Below are 14,555 nucleotides of genomic sequence, written 5' to 3'. Positions count from 1 at the left end.
TGTTAATTAATAAATGATGGCACTTATTAAATTAAAACGCACGATTGTTCTACTTCAAGCAGAAAACGTTAAAGGGAGATTTGATAGAGGTGTTCAAAATTGAATGAAAATGAACTGTTTCCTGGGGCAGGAGGATACAGATTTAAGATAATTACCAAGAGGGAAGATGAGACATTTTAACACAGTGAGTTATTACGATCTAGAATGCACTGCCTGAAAGGGTGGTGGAAACAACTTCAACAATACTTATCAAAAGAGAAAACCCTTGAAAAGGAGAAATTTTCAGGGCTATGGGGAAAAATCAGGGGAATGAGATGAATTAGGTAAATATCACCATAAAGCCAGCACAGACACAATGGACTGAAGGGTCTCCTATATTCCTGTGTTGGAGATTAGAACAAGGGAGCTATGTGCACAGTCTGCTTAAATATAACTCTCTTCGGCAATGGCTCTCAGTCACTACTGCCCTCCCACTTTCTGCTCTCCATAAATTGCAGCCTATCCTGGTACCTGTGTCCTAACTTTCATCAAATCCCATTTACCCATCACCCCCTTGATCACTGACTTACATTGACTCCCTGTCCAGCACCATCTCGATTTGAACAATCTCATTCTTGTTTATAAGTCCCTCTCTTTATCTCTGTAACCTCCTCCACTCCCTACAACCTTCCCTATCTCTGTAACCTCCTCCAGCCCCTACACCCCTCCCTATTTCTGTAACTTCCTCCTGACCCTACAACCCTCCCTATTTCTGTAACCTCCTCCAGCCCTTACAACCCTCCCTATCTCTGTAACCTTCTCCAGCCCCTACAACCCTCCCTATCTCTGTAACCTCCTCCAGCCCCTACAACCCTCCCTATATCTGTAACCTCCTCCAGCCCCTACACCCCTCCCTATCTCTGTAACCTCCTCCAGCCCATACACCCCTCCCTATCTCTGAAACCTCCTCCAGCCCCTACACCCCTCTGAGAACTCTGTGCTCATCTAATTCTGACCTCTTAATCGTCCCCGATTTTAATCACTCCACCAGTGGCAGCCATGCCTTCAGCTACCTGGGCCCTAAGCTCTGGAATTAACTCTCTAAACCTTGCCACTTTTCTACCTTTGTTCATTTAAGAAGGTCCTTAAAATCAATCTCTTTGACTAAGCTTTTGATCTACCCTACCCTAATATCCCCTAATCTGGCTTGTATCAAGCTTCATTTGATAATTGCTTATGTGAAGCACTTTGGGATGTTGAAGGTGCTACATAAATAGAGGTTGTTGTTGCACAATGTTCACTGAAATGGGGGGAATGTTTGTAAAGAAATAAATGAATGAAAGTTGTTCCACAGCCTCTTGTGAACATTAACACTTTGTGATGTTTCAGGGGGTCCTGGTTCTGGCAAAGGCAGCCAGTGTGTGAAAATGATGGAGAAATATGGTTTCACACATCTGTCGACAGGAAACCTTCTGCGGAAGGAGATCAGCAATGAAACAGACAGAGGTAATAAGATAAAGAAGATCATGACTGAAGGAGGCCTCGTGCCATTGGTGAGTAGTCTTGGCCTCATCATCCACCATTGTTCTCATTGGAAGGGTCTCAGATGTTTTATGAGCATGGCTTTAGGCCTAATGAGTAGAAGACTTTCACCTGCCCACCTACTCACCACATCCCTTGATTCCTTTCGTTCTCAGGAAGTATTTCTCATTGTCCCTTGAAGCCAGCGATCTTATCTACCTTTAGCTGGGGAACAGTTACACATCTCCCAGCTAATGTGGGCCCCAACTCCAAATGCCACTCAAATTGCAACATGTCTCTGATGGTCACTTCTCTCACAGTGAATCAGACTAACTTTAGAAGTCCTTGTGGTGTGAGGATTCCTGGAAGTAGTTACTTACAGTATTTTGCTCTCTGGGTATGTCACAGGTCCTTACCCTTTGTTTTATCAACTTTCTCAGTCCCCATTATTCTAGTGAAAACCCTGTTTGAGAAACACTGGGGATCCCAATACTGTTCCTGACATATTCGCAATGACTTTAAACACCCTGAGTTCACTGTCCCATCCAATCTCCACTGTTTACTATCCTTCAGACAGCATCTCATCCAATTGTCAGCTTTTTTCACCGGCAACCAGCATTGATCTTGAGATTTGGTTTCTTGACATTTTCTTGGAATGTATTTTATTTCCTTTTCCATTTGGGAGTCACAGCCTCTACCCCCTGCAGCCCTCCCCACCACCTACCACTCTCTCCCCTACCCCCCTTCCTAGTGAGGGTATTGGCCTGGAGACTTGTTCCCAGCCTTATCCTGGGAATGCTGCTCCCAATTGGATCTAGTGCCCAGGGTAAGTCGCTCTTCCCTCCAGTGTTTGTCACGTGAGTGTGATCGAGATCTCAATGGTTACAAAAACACGTCATGAAATTCTACTACCAGTATTGACAGTGAGACGCTGTCTTTCATTCAGAGCAAACATGCTTTCCAGTTCATTGGGTGCACGTTCCAGGCAGTCTCAGAGTCAATGCCTTCAATAAAGTAGGAACAATGATTGCCTTCTGTTGAACTATCAGATCAGCACACAACGGAGATAGGTGTTCACTCCATATGGTCTCTCAATTATCCTAAAGTTTTCAACTTTAATCAGAGACAAGCTGGGAGCATAGGAACAGGAGGAGGCCATTCAGCCCCTCAAACTTGTTCCCAGCATTCAAAAGGAAATTAGGCTTATCTGAAGAGGAAGAATGTGCAGGGTTACGAGGAGAAGGGAGGAGAGTGCCACTAAGGGAATCGCTCATTCGGAGAGCTGGTGCAGACATGATGGGCCAAATAACCTCCTTCTGCACTGTAACAATTCTGTGATATATCATTCTATCAAAGACATTAAAAGAATTAGATTTCTTTCTCGTTTTCTTTTAATATTTTCATTTATTAAAGACAAAAATATCAGAGATAGAAAACAAGAAAATAAGTCAGTCAAGAGTAAATATATATATATATATATATATATAAAGAGGTGGAATATGTGGGTAATTACAGAGATTGCTTTCTGGGAATTGCAAACTTTAAACAATTTCTTTCTCAATTGTTTCCATTCTTTTAATTTGTGTTTATTCAGGGAACGACTTTGGAGATTCTGAAGGATGCCATGGTAGAGAATCTGCAGGAGACTAAGGGCTTCATGATTGATGGATATCCTCGGACTTTAAAACAGGCCGAAGCCTTTGATAAATCTGTAAGTCTGGAGGCCCATTCATTCTCAATATTCAAAAAGCAAAATCCAAAAAACACAAATGGCAAATGATGGAAATACTCAGGTCAGACAGCATCTGTGGAGAGAAAGAGAATTAATGTTTCAGGCCGATGCCCTTTCATCAGAACGGAAGAAAGATCGAAATGTAAGAGTTTTTAAACCTGTGGGGGGGGGTTGTGACAAGAAGAATGAAAGGGAAGCTCAGTGATAGGAGGAGGGCAGGAGAGGGAAGGTCAGTTTGTGTGTGTGTGTGTGCGTGCTTTTTATTCATTCATGGGCGAGGCCAGCATTTATTGCCCATCCCTAATTGCCCTTGAGAAGGTGGTGGTGAGCTGCCTTCTTGAACTGCTGCAGTCCATGTGGTGTAGGTACACCCACAGTGCTGTTAAGGAGGGAGTTCCAGGGTTTTGACCCAGTGATAGTGAAGGAATGGCCGATATATTTCCAAGTCAGGATGGTGAGTGACTTGGAGAGGAACTTGCAGGTGGTGGTGTTCCCATGTGTCTGCTGCCCTTGCCGTTTCGATGGTCATGGGTTTAGAAGGTGCTGTCTAAGGAGCCTTGGTGAGTTCCAGCGGTGAATCTTGCAGATGGTACACGCTGCTGCTACTATGCGTCAGTGGTGGAGGGAGTGAATGTTTGTGGATGTGGTGCCAATCAAGTGGGCTGCTTTGTCCCAGATGGTGTCAACTTCTTGAGGGTTGTTGGAGCTACATTCATCCAGGCAAGTGGAGAGTATTCCATCATACACCTGACTTGTGCCTTGTAGATGGTGGACAAGCTCTGGGGAGTCAGGAGGTGAGTTACTTGTCACACGATTCCTAGCCTCTGACCTGCATTTGTAGCCACAGTATTTATATGGCTAGTCCAGCTCAGTTTCTTGTCAAAGGTAACCCCCAGGATGTTGACAGTGGGGGTTTCAGAAATGGAAATTACATTGAACATCAAGGGGCGATGGTTCAATTCTCTCTTGTTGGAAATGATCATTGTCTGACACTTGTGACGTGCAAGTGTCACTTGCCACTTGTCAGCCCAAGCCTGGATATTGTCCAGGTCTTGCTGCATTTAGACATGGACTGCTTCAGTAACTGAGGAGTCACGAATGGTGCTGAACATTGTGCAATCATCACTGAACATCCCCACTTCTGACCTTATGATGGAAGGAAGTTCATTCATGAAGCAGCTGAAGATGGTTGGGCCTAGGACACTAATGAAGGCTCATTACTGAGGGAGTGCTGCACAGTCAGAGGGCCAGTACTGAGGGAATGCTGCACTGTCAGAGGATCAGTATTGAGGGAGCGCTGCACTGTCAGAGGGTCAGTAATGAGGGAATGCCGCATTGTTGGGGGGTCAGTGAAGGGGGGAGCGCTGCACTGCTGGGGGGGGTCAGTACTGAAGGAGCGCTGCACTGTTGGAGGGTCAATACTGAGGGAGCGCTGCACTGTCAGAGGGTCAGTAATGAGGGAATGCCACATTGTTGGGGGGTCAGTGAAGGGGGAGCGCCGCACTGTCAGAGGTGTTGTCATTTGGATGAGATGCTACTCTGCGTCCCATGTGTCTTCGCAGGTGGATGTAAAAATTCCATGGCAATTTTTTGAAGAAGAGCAGGGGGAGTTCTCCTTGGTAGCCTGGTTAATATTTCGCCTTCAGCCAACACACTAAAACAAATATCTGGGCATTATCACATTGCTGTTTGTGGGAGCTTGCTATGCACAAATTGCTGTTTGTGGGAGCTTTCTGTGCACAAATTGACCACTTTACTTTTCATTGCCTGCAAATGGTCTGGGACATCCTGTGGTTGTGAAAGGTGCTATAGAAATGCAAATTTCTTTATTCTTTCTTGAGACTTGCTGGGACAGTGTTGTTTGTACTGGTTACTGGCCTGAAGCCACTCTAAATTGAAAGGAAACTCGGCCAGATCCGACCCTTAACATGGACACTTTCCCGAAGGTTCATTGGCTAAGCGATAGATTTCTGAGTGAGATGGTCCTGGAGTAAAGGATCAATTAGATGAGATGGTTTTGAAGAGGTGGATGAACCTGAAAGAGCTCTCTTTCTATGTGTCTCTCTGTAGTTTACTCTACCCACCATCGTGCTGCTCATTGAATGCAGTCCTGAGGTTATGAAGGAACGGCTAATGAACCGCGGACAAACCAGTGATCGATTTGATGACAATGAGGTGACTATATCCAAGCGGGTGGACGCTTATTTCGTTGACTCCGTTGCTGTTGTGAAACATTATGAGGCTAAAGGCCTCCTGAAGAAGGTAAAAACATTATGTTCTCCCCACCAAATCATTTCGGTGAAAGATTTAAGTGCTGGAGGTGGGAGTGAATAGTTGTAGTGGGTTTAGCACATTCCTGAAACAGGAGGTTAACTGATGGAGTGCTGCACTGTCACAGGTACTGCCCTTCAACTGAACCATTACAAACAGAGGTTTAGATCCTCGCTTAGGGAGGCCATTGGCAGCACTTTACCTATTGATGAAGGGGCAGTTGATGTATACTCTGTTTCTTTGTAAATTATATTGAAGTTCAGTTTAGGTTGGTCCATCTCTATCGTGCCTCCTTGCTGATTAAACTGGAAAGAACCTGAATAGGACTAGTTCACATAACCTCTGGAAGCCATCAATAAGGTCATGGCTGATCTTTTACTTCAACTTCACCTTCCTGTCCTTTCCACATATCCCTTGCTTCCCTACTGCCCAAAATTCCAACCTCAGCCTTAAGTATTTTCAACGATGGTTTCACAACCCTCTGGGATAAAGAATTCCAAAGATTCACAACCCTTTGAGTGAAGATATTTCTCATCTCTGGCCCAAATGACCAACTCCTTATCCTAAGACTGTGACTCCATGTTCTGTACTCGCCAGTCATAGGAAAGAGCAGACAGATTGGTGGAAAGTTTAGCCAAAGTGGATGGTGTGTTTCGAGCCCCTTTACAAACTGATTATAGTTGGATAACTGCGAGGAGCTGAGAGGGGTTCATGAGGTCAGTTCAGGGATACACTTTGAAATCCTGCTCCCAAGGTACACACACTTGAATTCATCCTTGGGATGTTGATGTTGAGGTCACGTATTCCTGCCTGTCATCCTGAGGAAAGGGGTGGTTCCAATCAAGTTGTATCAATGTGTCCTGCTCATCATTTCAGAGGCAAGCTGTGAGTCAGCATGAAGGTCCAGGTTGGGAAAGGACAGCAAGTTTCCTGGGAGGGAGGTGAGACTAAGATAACTATGGAAAGATAAAATAGAGAAGTAACTTCACACAATTTGTGTTGAATAATTAGCGTGTGTTTTAACCTGGTGACCACCACCCACTGATTACATCTGTCTGATTTTCATGTTTTAGATTCAAGGAGAAGGAACAGAGGATGATGTTTTTCAAAGTATCACTGCGTTTATTGATGAACTTTAACAAGTGACACTGTCATTAGAAAATCCCCTGAGGAGCTGCCCTGGGATCAGATTACCACATTTTGCTTCGAGTTTTGTTTTCGTGGCCTGCTTAGAAGGATTTACCAGGATCAACAGCACCAATAAAATGAGCTAAAAACTCCTGGATAACTTTCACCCATAACCCTTTAGAAACTAATGCTCTATGCCAATGATTTTCTGTGTATACGTTCTCTATAAACAGGAGGGATGAATTACAGAATCTTTTTTTTTAAACAAAAACCTTATATATACACATTTATACAGGTATCCAGTAACCACTTCAAGTATTCTAAGATGTGATCAGTGCAAGGCTTTTTACTAATTCTACAAAGTGTCTCAGCCCCACAGCAGTATCCATACATCAGATAATGACTCAATCCAGCTCAAGTAAGATTCTAAACAACTTTGTTCATTGTGGCGAGGGGTTTACAAGAGCTTTCGGATGTATGGACCCTGAACCACAGTGCAACATACATGTCCGTGTGTTATCCAATGTGTAACACACTCCTGTATGTTATCCAGTGTGTAACCCACCCGCCTGTGTTAGCACCCGGTGTGTAACCCACCCGCCTGTGTTAGCACCCGGTGTGTAACCCACCCGCCTGTGTTAGCACCCGGTGTGTAACCCACCCGCCTGTGTTAGCACCCGGTGTGTAACCCACCCGCCTGTGTTAGCACCCGGTGTGTAACCCACCCGCCTGTGTTAGCACCCGGTGTGTAACCCACCCGCCTGTGTTAGCACCCGGTGCGTAACCCACCCGCCTGTGTTAGCACCCGGTGCGTAACCCACCCGCCTGTGTTAGCACCCGGTGCGTAACCCACCCGCCTGTGTTAGCACCCGGTGCGTAACCCACCCGCCTGTGTTAGCACCCGGTGCGTAACCCACCCGCCTGTGTTAGCACCCGGTGCGTAACCCACCCGCCTGTGTTAGCACCCGGTGCGTAACACACCCGCCTGTGTTAGCACCCGGTGCGTAACACACCCGCCTGTGTTAGCACCCGGTGCGTAACACACCCGCCTGTGTTAGCACCCGGTGCGTAACACACCCGCCTGTGTTAGCACCCGGTGCGTAACACACCCGCCTGTGTTAGCACCCGGTGCGTAACACACCCGCCTGTGTTAGCATCCGGTGTGTAACACACCCGCCTGTGTTAGCATCCAGTGTAACAGTTATCCAATAACGCACTCCTGTCTGCTATCATCCAGTGTGTAACACAATTTACATGAACCACCACATGTGAGCAGGCATGTTAACCATTGTCATAATGCACTGTGTGTTATTCTGTATATCTCACGACTGACATACATTATCCAATGTAAGACATTGCAGTCTCTTCATTATATGTAAGCTATATTGGGCAGCCTTTTATCTGGTGTATATTGCACTGTAGGCTGTGTAATATTGCATACATAACAGATTGCAAGCTGCAATAACCTGCACAGAACACGTTGAAGTGTACCTTTATAAAGGCAGGCTGTGGATTATGCTGTAACACACATTGTGCTGTGTATTATCTTGCATAGAACCCATTGCACATGCGGTTGCAGTCTGTACTAACAATCCTGTCTATAATAAAAACAAAAAACTGTGGATGCTGGAAATCCAAAACAAAAATAAAAACACCTGGAAAAGCTCAGCAGGTCTGGCAGCATCTGCGGAGAGGAACACAGTTAACATTTCGAGTCCTCATGACCCTTCAACAGAACTAAGTAAAAATAGAAGAGGTGAAATATAAGCTGGTTTAAGGGGAGGGTGGGACAAGTGGAGCTGGATAGAGAGCCATGATAGGTGAAGATAGCCAAAAGATGTCACAGACAAAAGGACAAAGAGGTGTTGAAGGTGGTGATATTACCTAAAGAATGTGCTAATTAAGGGTAGAAAGCAGGACAAGCAAGGTACAGATAGCCCTAGTGGGGGTGGGGTGAAGGAATCGAAAAAGGCTAAAAGGTAGAGATTAAACAATGGATGGAAATACATTTAAAAATAATGGAAATAGGTGGGAAAAGAAAAATTTATATAAATTATTGAAAAAAAAAGGGGGGGGGGGGGATCGGAAAGGGGGTGGGAATGGAGGAGAGTTCATGATCTAAAATTGTTGAACTCAATATTCAGTCCGGAAGGCTGTGAAGTGCCTAGTCGGAAGATGAGGTGCTGTTCCTCCAGTTTTCGTTGAGTTTCACTGGAACAATGCAGCAGGCCAAGGACGGACATGTGGGCATGAGAGCAGGGTGGAATGTTGAAATGGCCAGCAACAGGGAGGTCTGGGTAATGCTTGCGGACAGACCGAAGCTGTTCTGCAAAGTGGTCACCCAGTCTGCTTTTGGTCTCTCCAATGTAGAGGAAACCGCATTGGAAGCAGCGAATGCAGTAGACTAAATTGAGGGAAGTGCAAGTGAAATGCTGCTTCACTTGAAAGGAGTGTTTGGGCCCTCGGACGGTGAGGAGAGGGGAAGTAAAGGGACAGGTGTTGCACCTTCTGCGGTTGCATGGGAAGGTGCCGTGGGAGGGGGTTGAGGTGTAGGGGGTGATGGAGTAGTGGACCAGTGTCCCGGAGGGTTTGAGGGCGGATGCGCGGGAGATGGGCCGGACACGGTGGAGGGCCCTGTCAACCACCGTGGGTGGAAAACCTTGGTTAAGGAAGGAGGACATGGAGGATTTTAAATGTATTTCCATCCATTGTTTTATCTCTACCTTTTAGCCTTTTTCGATTTCTTCACCCCACCCCACCCCCACTAGGGCTATCTGTCCAGTTCTGTTGAAGGGTCATGAGGACTCAAAACATCAACTCTTTTTCTTCTCCGCAGATGCTGCCAGACCAGCTGAGTTTTTCCAGGTATTTTTGTTTTTGTTCTGTCTATAATAAACACTGAGATAATTAGAGAAACTGATCCACCCACAACACATAATAAAACCCAACAATTTAAGAGGAAAGTTTTGTGCCAAGTTTATAAACTAATAACACTGTGGTTTCCTCTGAGTAAATATGCCCCTGTGGTACTGAGCCATGTAAAACTGGAACGTTACATATATAAATTCCAACTTAACTGATCCCTGCTGACAAATGGCTTTTGTTTCCAGTCATTGGTGTGAGGGCGGTTTCTGAGTGCTGCTGGATGGGCAGGTAGGATGAGACAGAGTTAGCTCCAGCTATGACCCTTCCAAGGGCCAGCAGCCTGCCCCCATTTACAGTCTGGGTTCACAGATGAATGGGTCACTTGGGCGAGGTTGCTTCTGCCTCTGAACCAGTACAGCAACGTCAGAAGAGGACTGAAGACTGCTACTGCCAATTGCCTAAAGCTGTGCAATTGCCTAATGAGGCTGTGGCAGAGAGGCTGCAACGTTCTGAATGACAAGGTATTTTAAAGTCAACCACATTGCTGTGGGTCTGGAGTCACATGTAGGCCAGACCAGGTAAGGGTGGCAGATTTCCTTCCCTAAAGGGCATCAGTGAACCAAGTGGGTTTTTACAATAATCGACAATGGCTTCATGGTCATAAGACTTATAATTCCAGATTTTTATTGAATTCAAAGTCCACCATCTGCTGTGGTGGGATTCAAACCCAGGTCCCCAGAGCATTACCCTGGGTCTCTGGAATACTGGTCCAATGACAATACCACTACGCCAGCCACCTCCCCCGAGTGTGTTACCTGGGTGGGGGAAATCAGCCTATTGGACTGTGTTCCTGAACTTGCACAAGGCACAAAAGAAGCAAGGGAAAGTGCAACGAGAGAAGCAATAACGAGTACTAAGACAGTTAGACCTCAGCTTCCACAAGTGGCTATTTCTTGGTATCGTCAATGTTACTGCACACAACAAAGGCTCATTTCACTGAAGTCTCTAAACTTGAAATAAAACTTGTCTGGTTTAAGGTAATGACAGATTTGAGATTGTTTAAAAGGTGATTTTTCGTTAACCAAATCTCTGTGACTAAATAAAATGTTCCAAAATATCTTAACAATTTAGTTTCACTAGTAAGTCAACCAACCACAGTTGATATAAATTTCTCATACGCATGCACACAATAAGTATACCTCAGGGATTTTTTTGTATCTTCACACACTTTTCTCCCTTAAGAATGGTATGGAGCATTGGAAGGATTTTGCAGGCTAATTAGCAACCTGCCTTGAGCTGTGTGAATGCTCCTCTGGTCAACAAGTCCTGGACTTGAGCCTTCTGACTCAGAGGAAGGAGTATGACCAACTGAGCCACTCAGGCTCACTGGATAGCAGTCTTTCTGTTGGGTCAAAGGTTGAGATTTCAATTCCATTCCAGAGACTTGAGCACGTAATGTCAGCACTGAAGGAGTGCTGTAATACCAGAGGTGTGGTCTTTCAGATGAAATCTAAAAGGAGGGTCCCATCTCTCAGCATCCTTAACTAATGCTAATACAGTTTAATGACCTGGGCATTTACACCATTGTTTTTTTTAAATAGGACGTAGCTATGTGCAAATTGTTTCTGTTAACAAGTTTCCCTAAATGACTGCGTTTCAAAATTATTTTGTTGAAGCACTTTGGGCCATCGCAAGGTTGTGAAAGGCACATTATAAATATAAATTCCTCTATAGCAACAGAGATAGATTTTAGAAACTTACTTCAGAGCACTAACCAATGATCAGAGCATGAAACTGCACCATGACTATGACATAGCAAAATTGAATGGGAAATAATTGACAGAATAATTTACAATTATAGGTTGACACAAACTGACGAAAGGAAATCATACTTATGAACATGAAGTATGTGCATGATGTAGGATTTTAAATAGATTTTCCTTGAAGACATTAATGTACAGCTTGCAGAATACCCTGGAAAATTGGAGATGGCTGTGTGACTGTGCGTTCTGGCAATTAATACAATTAGACAAAAGCCCCCAGAGTTGGACTGTAACAGGAACTCAGTCTACATATGGGGTTGGCCTGTAGAGGGGAGTAAAGCTGGTGTTTGGTCTGGTTTGAGTGGGTCGTGGAGTCATGTAGACATAGGTTCACACAACTACCATGACTAACCTCAAGATGATGCACTGCCCTTTGCAATCCAAACAGTTGCAAGCTGTGTAAGAAAGCAGGTAACCTGTGTCCACGTGCACAACCAGCAGTCTGAGCCCTTCACTGACCACCCACACGTTTATATTAGTTGGAGATATAAATGAATTTTCAACTTTCAGGCAAATTTTCCATTTATCAGATTGGAAGATGACAGTGTAAGGGTCACCCACTCTAATGACCCTGCCTTTACAGGTAGTTGCAGTGTCATTGCAACATTCCAACAATAGGTCTCAATTCCAACACAAGGCACTGTGTACATCACCAGTATTGCCTTTCATTTACCAAATCTCCTTGAACTAAAGTGCCAATTTAATGCCAACTTGTACCAAATTGTGGCTGTTTTCTGAAATAGGACAGGGCTTAGTTGGAACTGGAGCAAAAATTAAATCCAAGAACTCGTTTCACAGCCAATCCAAGTGGAGATATTCATCAGGACTGAATTAATCCAGATAAACAGGATAACTCACTGAACTATCCAAACACCTTCTGAATTCAACCGAGAAATTCTATTGACTGCACTGAATGAGACCAGAAAGTAGGTGTCCCCTTTTGATCATAATTACCCACAGTTGTTAACTCTTGATGCAACAAGATAGTTACTGACCATTCATTGTAACCTGGCTCTGAATGGAATCTCTCACTCCATGGCCTGTTTTACAGACAGGTACAAAAGTCACTGCCCCACTTCTGATGTGCAAGCTGAGGAACACTACCACTACAATAATTCCACTATACAACCTGTGCTCCGCCAGTCCTGGGAGTGCTCCATGCTGGCATAAAATGTAAAGTAGAAGAACTATCATATAACACAGCATTGATGTTCCTCAACTCCTGCACAAGACTTGTGGAACAGGTCAAGACTTCTGGCTGTTCCTCTCTAAATGAGAAGTGGTTTCATTTTGCTTATTTCAATGCAGAACATCTGCAGTATTTAAACCAAATGGAAAAAAGCTTCAACTCTTAATTAGACAATTTATGATGTGGTGTTTGGTAGCTTGTTTAATTGTGGGACACGAAGCATCTCAAAACACAATCACCCATTTAGTGCTAAATTCATGAGATACAAATGAAGGGGCAGAGTCATTGCTGTCCACATTAATGTCTCATTTTGACCAGTCATCAGTTACACTGCTGTAAAGCTCCTCCAACCCATTAGTTGCTGTACTGACAGGAAACAGGCAGCCACATTTTATTTCACTCTTTCAAAACAAAAAGGAAAAATCTGCAAACACAGTCAGCAAGACGTTCACTGACACTTGCACTTCGATGGCATGTGGAGGTTGTGAAAGCCACAGAACAAATGCACTCTTCTTTTGAAAGAAAAGACACAAGTATATAAGGTTATAAATTATCGAATTGAATGGCAGCAGCTGAATGATCTGTTACTGCACCTACACCTGATGAGAAGGATCATTCTGGCAAGAATGCAGTTACTTTTCTTTCAGCAGCAGGTGGCAGAGTTGCATTTAGAAAAAAATCTGCAGGTCCACCAGTGTGAAACAGCTTCACCCACTGGTAGAATGCGGCAGGGATTAAAATCCATCAAGGCTTAGTGCTGGGACTGCAGCCAGCTGACCACAGATGTCACTGGCCTGAGAGTCCTGAATAAATATAAGTGGTTTCAAATTACTGTGCTCGGTCATGCTAAATTATCACTACACAAGATTTAGTCTGAATGGGTTACTATTCAGAATCACAATTAGCAGCCAAATATCCTGTTCAGTGAAGGAATACTCTTTACAGCCCATTGTCCTCTCATAGATATATTGACTTTGGAGTGGATGCAGTGCAGATTCACCAGAATGATCACGTTTATAAGGGGTTAAACTGAGGGGAGGTTGCATAGACTTCAGTTGTATTCTTTCAAGTGTAGGAGATATAAGTGAAGTATTGATTAAAGGAGTTGAGATGGTAGAGAGAAACCATTCCCTCTAAGGACAATTTAGTACAAAGGGGCAGGGTCTTAAAATTAGAGCTAGGGTGTTCAAGAGTTGATGCCAGGAAGCGCTTCTTCACACAAATATATCATCAGGATTCTCATCCAAATAGTTGTTGAGGTCACTTGAAAATTTCAAAACTGAGATTGATAAATTCGATAAGCTTATTAAGGGTTAGGGAACCAAGGCGAGTTGATAAAGAGTTAAGATACACATCACCCAGGATCTAACGGCAGATCAAGCTCGAGGGGCTGAATGGTCTCCTCCTTTTCCTACCTCCTATGCTCTGCACTCATGACTAGACCACTAATGAGTCAGGAACTCATGCCCACAATGCGGCCAGACATGGATCTATAAATAAAGCATTGGCAAGGAAGGTGTTTTGTTTAAGGTGATCTGGAAGCTGAACTTTCAGAGAGGGAGGTGAGACAGCAGACATATGGCCCACATTGAACCACTATTCAGCTTAGACTGCAGTAGCACTGGCTTCAGTGGGTAAATGTGGGTAATGCTGAGCTAGAGATCAGGAATATCCCAGTTTCAATTTTTGTTCAACGCTAAGTTATTATAATTAGGATCAAATCATTCACACAATTACAAAGAACCTGAACAAACCAGCGCAACCTCTCAGCAGTTGGGTTCAAAGCTAAAATGACAAAGCCCGAGGAACACACAAGTGCTGTAGTAGTCACAGATTAACCAGGAAGTTGAGGGTTTCCACTCCAAACCCCACTCTCACTTACACCAGGCTCAGCTGAGACCCTTACTCATCCTCTCCCCAGCCAGAAGCCAAGGACAAACGGCCAGTTGTTTGAGGTGTTGCTAAGTTGATATTGTCTGGTGACCGCTCCTCAGGAAGAGCCAGCACCTTCAGGAGAGAAAGGGAATTAGAAACAAAACAAATTGTC

At 44.3% G+C, this 14,555-nt stretch overlaps 2 protein-coding genes across 3 annotated transcripts in view; one reads left to right on the top strand and one right to left on the bottom strand.

The window, feature by feature from the left end:
* LOC121271200 (adenylate kinase isoenzyme 5-like) overlaps positions 1-6,791 on the top strand; it is a 45,405-nt gene extending 38,614 nt beyond the window's left edge. Inside the window, exons 11-14 of the mRNA XM_041176979.1 lie at positions 1,369-1,532; positions 3,095-3,211; positions 5,303-5,494; positions 6,577-6,791. Of these exons, the coding sequence (XP_041032913.1) occupies positions 1,369-1,532; positions 3,095-3,211; positions 5,303-5,494; positions 6,577-6,642 (539 nt within the window). The 3' untranslated portion in view covers positions 6,643-6,791. The remainder of the gene's footprint in view (positions 1-1,368; positions 1,533-3,094; positions 3,212-5,302; positions 5,495-6,576) is intronic.
* Positions 6,792-12,694: 5,903 nt separating this feature from the next.
* Positions 12,695-14,555, bottom strand: part of LOC121271199 (KH-type splicing regulatory protein) — a 65,051-nt gene continuing 63,190 nt past the window's right edge. For both annotated transcript variants that reach the window (XM_041176974.1, XM_041176976.1), the window contains one exon: positions 12,695-14,515. In XM_041176974.1, the coding sequence (XP_041032908.1) occupies positions 14,411-14,515 (105 nt within the window). In that variant the 3' untranslated portion in view covers positions 12,695-14,410. The remainder of the gene's footprint in view (positions 14,516-14,555) is intronic.

This window comes from Carcharodon carcharias, chromosome 30, assembly GCF_017639515.1.
Source record: "Carcharodon carcharias isolate sCarCar2 chromosome 30, sCarCar2.pri, whole genome shotgun sequence".
Lineage (NCBI taxonomy): Eukaryota > Metazoa > Chordata > Chondrichthyes > Lamniformes > Lamnidae > Carcharodon > Carcharodon carcharias.
Note: the sequence above shows the minus strand (reverse complement) of the source record. Positions and strands in the feature narration are given on the sequence as shown.